The 7,377-nt window shown below is 48.8% G+C and overlaps 1 protein-coding gene across 6 annotated transcripts in view; it reads right to left on the bottom strand.

Moving 5' to 3' along the window:
* Positions 1 to 3,788: 3,788 nt before the first annotated feature.
* Cobl (cordon-bleu WH2 repeat protein) overlaps positions 3,789 to 7,377 on the bottom strand; it is a 228,969-nt gene continuing 225,380 nt past the window's right edge. For all 6 annotated transcript variants that reach the window (XM_013122711.3, XM_013122714.3, XM_013122712.3 and 3 more), the window contains one exon: positions 3,789 to 5,114. In XM_013122711.3, coding sequence (XP_012978165.1) covers positions 5,097 to 5,114 — 18 coding nt within the window. In that variant the 3' untranslated portion in view covers positions 3,789 to 5,096. The remainder of the gene's footprint in view (positions 5,115 to 7,377) is intronic.

Here is a 7,377-nt window from a genome sequence, read left to right as displayed (position 1 = left end):
AGGCTCCCTGGAAGGCACACATGCTAATTTGTAATTGTCTCCAGCACCCATTGGGGATTCCGACTGACAGAGAAGGGAAAGGAAAGGAAAGGCAGGCACCAAGGAAGGAAGGGAGGGAGGAAGGGATGATGGGCGGAAGAAAGGAATGGGGGATGGGTGAGATGGAAAGGAGGAAGGGAAGAGGGAAGAAAAAAGGGAGAAGGTGGGAGAGGGAAGAAGGAGGACACAGGTATGCCAAATGCTTCTGTACCCCCGAGTTGGGGAGTAGCATCTGAGAACAGAGCCTTGAGATGAGGCAGAGCTGGACAGAGGCCCAGCCCAGCCCAGCCCAGCCCAGCCCAGCCCAGCCCAGCCCAGCCCAGCCCAGCCCAGCCCAGCCCAGCCCAGCCCAGCACAGCACAGCACAGCACAGTCCAGCACAGCATAGCACAGTGATTTGCACTACCTGTTTTCTCCACATGCTCTTCTTTTCTCCCTGTCCCAGGAACATCTGCCATGCTAGTCTTCAGCCTCCCTGGGTCTCTGGAATTACCCTTCCTCAGCCTTCTGACCTTCCTCTTCTTCCTGGTAGATGAACAAATTGCCCTTTCATAGAGACAGTGCAGTTGTCTGTTGTAACAAAAAGAAACATAAGGAAAAATGTTATCCCTCTGATGGAGCACGAGAGGCAACACCTGTATCAGTTGGTCCCTGAAGCAGTCTTAATTTGCACTTCTGATGGCTTCTGGTCCTGGAAAATGACCCAGCCCTTTCAGGAGCCAGGATGCTTTGAGCAGAGGAGAGATGCCCCCTGGACCAATGTCTTGGCCACTCAATCCCCTGCTGAAGAAGAAGGTGACACCATGGTAGACTCCAGAATTGCACTCAAGCCAATCTGTTAGTGTGTGTTAGGTGCATTGAGGGGACCCACTCCCCTACTTGTAATGGATAGATGTGGTTGTGCTGACTGAAAACACGCAGTTCTCTCCCTTTCTGACTCACATACATGGGATGAAAAAGGACAATGGAGCCACTGAACCTACTAGATTGTGAAGTGAGTCTGCTATTTGTTGGGCTCCTTTCATCCTTTCTGCCTGTGATGGAGGGATAATGTCACACTTTTGTCTAAGTATTTTAGGTTCCAAACTAATAGGTATGTGTCCCAGAAGCCAGCATGCTGAACAACATACAGCACAGGGACTACCCATCGGAAGTGGCCCAATCAGCAGGCACTACAGAGCGCCTGTCCAGCCAGTGGCCAGGTGCTGGCTGCATATAGGTCTGGGGGTATAAGGAAGGCCCAGGGAGCAGACACTGGGCCTTCGGGAAGCTGATGCAGTGCAGAGGCTGAAGGGGAGCCATGGAGAAGCGGCGGTGGGACAAACACCCACAGCCGTGGGGGGAGGAAAAACCCCAGAAGAATTTGGGGACTGGCAAACGTTTCCTTGTCTTTCTGACTTGGAAACCACTGAAGTGAGCCACTCAGGAGGTGCAGGCCCACACACACACACACACACACACACACACACACACACACACACACACACACCAAAGTGGGGTCATGATTGAGTGAGGTGAGCTGGCAGGACACACAGCCAGCAATCTTCCGGATCACGAGCTGAGTTGAAGGGTTTTCCAGAGGCCTAGAAAGGGACTCCATTTGTGGAGTAGTGATGCTCATAGCAGGACTTCTGGGATTCATCACTGAAGAGGCAGCTTTGAAAGCTGAGTGGGTTCAGCAAACTGTAAAGGGCCTGCCTTCTAAATTCAGAGAGTCACAAACAACTTCCTTCTTGAGAACTGATCAGCATGTTTTAGAGGCTGGATCCATCAGGGAAGAGTTGCCAGGTTTTTTTTCAGGCTACAAGCCCTGCAGGGGAGCCTGTGAAGACTTCTTACAGGCTCTTTTCTGGCCATAACGTGACACATACAGGCAGGGAGCAAAGCAGACAAATTGCAGGCAAGATGTGAGCCTGAGCTCTGGTCATCTCCACTCGTCCTCGCTTTCCTCAGAGACCGAGGCGTTCACCGAACATTTACTGCACTGTGTGGGCCAGAATCTGGTAATAGATGCCACGGATTTTCTGAACTACATTGGGATATTTTGGGAATGCTTTTATAATTAGCTGGGCAATGACTGGAGATGAGCTATTTGCTTCCTGTTTGCCATGGCTCACCTTTTCTCTCTGCCTCTGTGTTATGCAATATGGCTAGAAGGGAGTAGATAGGCGTCTTTACAGGCTTCCTGCCGGGATGATGACCTGAGGTAAGGCTGTTGAGGTTTCCCTGAATGAACTGAGCCTTTCCTGTGACTTGCTCATCTTTGTAGCCAGGAAGGTGAGAGATGAGGATCTCGTGTGTGAAACACAGCTGATAGAGGCTTCCATGAGACAAGGTGGGAGCAAGGTGTCAGCATGCTGGATAGGGCTGGGAGTTGTCGCCGACAAGGCTGGGACCTCCAGTTAAAGCACATGGTTACTGGAGGATTTTGGGCACAGCAGGCCGGGGAAATACTCAAAGAATATGAAGATACATTTGCTCTCAGGGTACTCTCAGTAAACGGGTGGTTGCACATGGACAAAGGAAACCGTTTGCTTAGACTGGGGGTGGGGAGGAGAGATAGGGCCTATCAGTCTGGTAGGCTAAGGAGAGAACTCGGACGGAACTCTGGGCAGCAGGAGCCACAGGAGGCTACTGCAAGATGTAAGCCACATGGCGGGCCTGTGTGGTCTTCTTAGGCTCCCGTTGGCTCCTCTGAAGTTGGTGCTTTGACGTGTGGGTTTACTAAGATGAGACTAGAGCAACTGTGACAACACTTAGCAGGGATCGCAGCATGAACTGGGAGCTATGACTAATTTGTATCTCACACCCCAAAATCTGCAGGTCTGTGTATTTTGAGGCGCAGGTCACAGCACATATGGCATCATACATACACATGAGCTCCCCAGGGACCATCTCTGCTCCTCTCAAGTTTGGTTGGGGAACACAGCTGGATTGGCCCCAGGCGGTTCACAAAGACCTGTAAGGGTTGGGAGTTATCAGCCCGAGAGAGAGAAGTGTGTTTTCACTTGTTGCTGCATCTTCTGGAACAGCCTCTGTCTCACTGCTCTCCCCTAGGGCACGCCCGTTGGGCCCCTGTACTTGCTCTTCTCTCTGCCGAGTTTATAGAGTTTATACCTTTTCCTTCAGCAAGTTACTCAAGCGGGCTTTTTTCTATCCTGATGTTTGAGGGTGGCATCCTCCTTTCCTGGGATTTTTCTCTGTAGTACTTAAGCATGCTATACCCAGCATTTTGTTTAAGGTCTAACTCTTCTATAACTTGACCTATACGGTACTGATGATTTTTGCCCATCATATTTGCTGAGACTCAGAGGAATACAAAAAGATTCGGCTGCAGTTTTGACTTCTAAAGTCCCCCAACAACCTATACATTAAAGGGCTGGTCTCTGACCTGCGGCCCTATTGAGAAGGAACCCTCAGGAGCCGAGGCACAGACAGAGTTAGGTAAATGTCGCTGCACATCTGAAGGAGATATCGAGGACCCAGCCCCTCCATCTTGTATCATGTGCTGTAAGGTGAGCAGTGGCCTCCAGGACACACTTCTCTCACACTACTCTCAGGAGTAGCAACTGGGCCAAAATCCCTAAAGCCAGGAGCCAAAATAAACCCTTTTAAACTGTTTACCTCAGGTGTTTGGTCACAGTGACGGACCGCCGATTAACACAGCAGCCAAAGTATCTGTTGGCAGAATAAATTAATCCCTCCATTTTGCAGGCAGGACACACAGTAGCATGAAATCCACACGACAGTTACAGGATTGGATTTGCATTTATTGTGGCACTAAGAGATAGAGCAGACAGCCGTAACAGAGCAATTGGCTGGTAGCTCTTACCTCACTGAGAAAATTTAGCAATGGTAATCATATAGTATACCAAGTTCCCATTCTACCCAATGCCTAGATTTGAAACAGGGTGAAACAGCAAAATGATTTCATGTATTTTTTTCTTTACTAAGGCAGAGATTTTGTGTCATGAACTTCTTTTGACTTCTATTGCTGTCTTGGTTTTCTCCATATAAGAAAAGGTTTTAGAGACACATTGAAAAAAAACCCACAAAACTTCCTGCTGAGTTTAAATTCTTTAAAGATGGTGTCTACCCACCATGTGTTATAAGACTGTCATGTAATGCCAGAGCAGCTGCAGGACCATGCTGAAGTGTGTCAGGGTACAATGTGAGTCACAGAATGTGCAGCACAATTTGGACGGCTCTGTGACACGGAAGCACCCAACACCTGGCTCCTTGGCCCTTTGCAGACTTCCAGAAGGCCATTGGTGAAGCCTCAGGCTCCATGCGAGGCTCCTTCAGCATGGCCTGCTGCATGTCATAGCCTGCTGGGGCTGTGGGGACAGCCATACAAGTGGGACATAAGCCATAAAAAAGGGACAGCACTTCCAGTGTTCTGGTCTTTGCTTCCTATCACCTTGTAAGGAACCAGGGATGCCCTGTTCACATGGCCAAGTAGGGCTCCTATTCCGGGCAACACTAGCTGACTTGTACAAGACCATCTGTGAGTAACATGAATCTGATGCTTCACTATCCTGCAAGGATCATCTCCGAGCAGCCTTCCCCCACCACTCTTCTTACTCCAGAAATAGAACATCGTATAGCATGTGATTGATTCTGATCATTTCCATTCATTTATGCTTTTGTCCACCTAGAATTCAAAAGATCTTAAACAAATGATTTTAACCACATGTACGTGGTCAAGGACTCAAAGTTCCAAAAATCAATGTAAGGCATGATTCCTTGTGCCCAGAGCTACAATCAAGTGTGAGTGTGGTTTCCAGCCTGTGTGTTCCTATTACTCTGCCAACAAGAGCAGTTTATTGGCAATTGTGAGCATTCAGAGGCAGATAACATGTCCTTGGCACACAAGCCACACAGCAAAGCACCATATCCCCTTTGACTATTATGCAGGACCACCGAAAAGTCCCCTGTGGGCATGCTGGCCTGGAGACAGGGAAGTACCACTTCTCCATGGTTTCATTTCCTGTCCCGTGAATTCCTTTAGTGATGATCCTTGGAGCTGTACAGGTGGTTTCTGCAGTGGTAGGACCTCACACGAGCAAGGGGACCTGCAGAAAGACAGCAGAGTTACTGTCTCTATGGGCAACACAGTGTTCAGACATGAGAGACACAAGCTCATCCGTGTAAAGGGTTTTGGGGAATTGGAAATCTAGACCAATGGCCATGCTTACTGTCCCAAAGAGCCTTTCCAAAACACAAATACACTTGAAAGCTTACAAGAACTTGTGATTACAAAAGCATTGTGGAGTCTATGGCTAATTAATTGTAGGTCTCTCCCCCAAAACTATACTCATTGCCCTCTTGTGTTCCTCCAACTACAGGCCTGCTGGAAGGGACACCTGGAATCAAGAACCCTGGTAGCTTCTCACCACAACATATATGAAGCACATGGCCAGAAGGGATGAAGGAGCATGCAAGTTTACCCTCCATTTGGCAGGAAAGGTCTCATAGCTCCTGTTGGTTCAGTTCTCTCCTGATATCCCACCAACAGAAAACCCAGATCTAGGGGATGGCCTTTAGCGCCTCTGAATATGTTTTAAAGAGATGGATTTTTCTGTGAAATAACCAGTGTCTTTCACCTGGAGTATCAAACTGGGGCACAGTTTGGACAGCATTGGACTAGGACCTCCAGCATCATGCTCTATTTTTCCAGTTCTTCAACCAAAGTGAATACTCAAAGACACACACCTTCAGAACTAACGTGCATCTGCTGTGTGTGGGTACCATGTGTACTGTATAAGTCTATCTGCTGTGTAGGTACCATGTGCACTGTATAAGTCTATCTGCTGTGTGTGGGTACCATGTTTACTGTATAAGGCTATCTGCTGTGTGTGGGTACCATGTGCACTGTATAAGTCTATCTGCTGTGTGGGTACCATGTGTACTGTATAAGTCTACCTGCTCTGTGGGTAACATGTGCACTGTATAAGTCTATCTGCTGTGTGTGGGTACCATGTGTACTGTATAAGGCTATCTGCTGTGTGTGTACTGTATAAGTCTATCTGCTGTGTGGGTACCATGTGCACTGTATAAGTCTATCTGCTGTGTGTGGGTACCGTGTGTACTGTGCAAGTCTTAGCTTATCTGCATATCAGCTCAAGGCAGCAGTGACATACTATCACTGCCATTAGGAGCCTTGCCTCTCATATAGTTTTAGCTTTGTCAGGCTAGCCGAATTGAATGGGAGACCCCCTGTTCACTTGCATATATGGCTCCAATTTCATTTTGTTTCATGAGCACCAGTAATCCATCCCCCCCCAAAGTCCTAAAATCCCCCTTTAACCTAAGTCACCTCAACATTCAGGAGTCCACTCCCTTTGCAGCCTTGTTGATGAAGCTTTGGACGAAGGTGTAGGCGGATGCCCTGCAAATACTTACTAATTCTAAAGTACGTCCCTGGGCTGTCCTGTGTATATTTTCTCTGTTGTCCCTCTCAAGGTCTTGTGCTTTCCAGTGCACCTCGTGTCTATAACCCTCCCATCCTCCACCATCAGCCTGCATGCAAAGGGCTTTGCTCCCACAGTGGGTCTTCATTTACCTGGATCCTCCCAATGGCTCTACTATAACTCAAGAATAATGGGTACACTTATGTCTGGAAGAGCACATTTCCTCATATTTGTAAGCTGAACATGTCAGTCCCAGGTGGTGGCTTTGGGCGGTGCCTAGGTTCCTAGGAGTGGAGTGTCTCTCAAGGGCTTGGTGTCTAGTCCAGGCCTGGAACAATCCTGCACTCCTCTGTTTTGCTTCCAGCCCAACGGCACTGGACTCCATCCTCCACAGACCTGCCATCCCCTTGCCCTGTCCTCCCAGGTGGAGAGAATCCACCATCTGTAGTCCTTAAGTCAAGTGCCTGTGGCTTCTTCTCACAGCAACAGACATGGACTTGGCGGGGGATGTTGCCAGTACTGTCAGCCTCATAGCTCTCCCAACACCGGTGGCATGTGGGGATGAAGGGGCAGGTGACCCTCTGCTTCCTCCTGGGATGCAGCAACGGGGAAAATGTGTGAGTAATGACCCTGCAGGGATAGTGGCACAACAGAAGAGGTAAATAGACCAGATTTCTGTATAGTAACGTTCAATCAGAGACCTGGGACACGGACAGAAAGGGCGTTCAACTGGGGGAAATTAGTGTCTTTGTGTCAAATGCTCCTGAGTCCTTTGTGAGTCCCCCTACTCAGAGCACAGGTCCTCAGACCACTTGCGTGTACGGCCCAATTCCTTTTGTCTTCATGCGGGCCCAGTAACACCTTCCCAGCTCTTTCAACACCCTCTGACCTCTGGTGCCTTCACATTCTGGAGTCTGCCTCTCTC

The sequence above is a fragment of the Mesocricetus auratus genome, unplaced genomic scaffold (genome assembly GCF_017639785.1).
Source record: "Mesocricetus auratus isolate SY011 unplaced genomic scaffold, BCM_Maur_2.0 Super-Scaffold_100006, whole genome shotgun sequence".
NCBI classification, from domain to species: Eukaryota; Metazoa; Chordata; class Mammalia; order Rodentia; family Cricetidae; genus Mesocricetus; species Mesocricetus auratus.
This window is presented reverse-complemented; position numbering and strand designations above follow the sequence as displayed.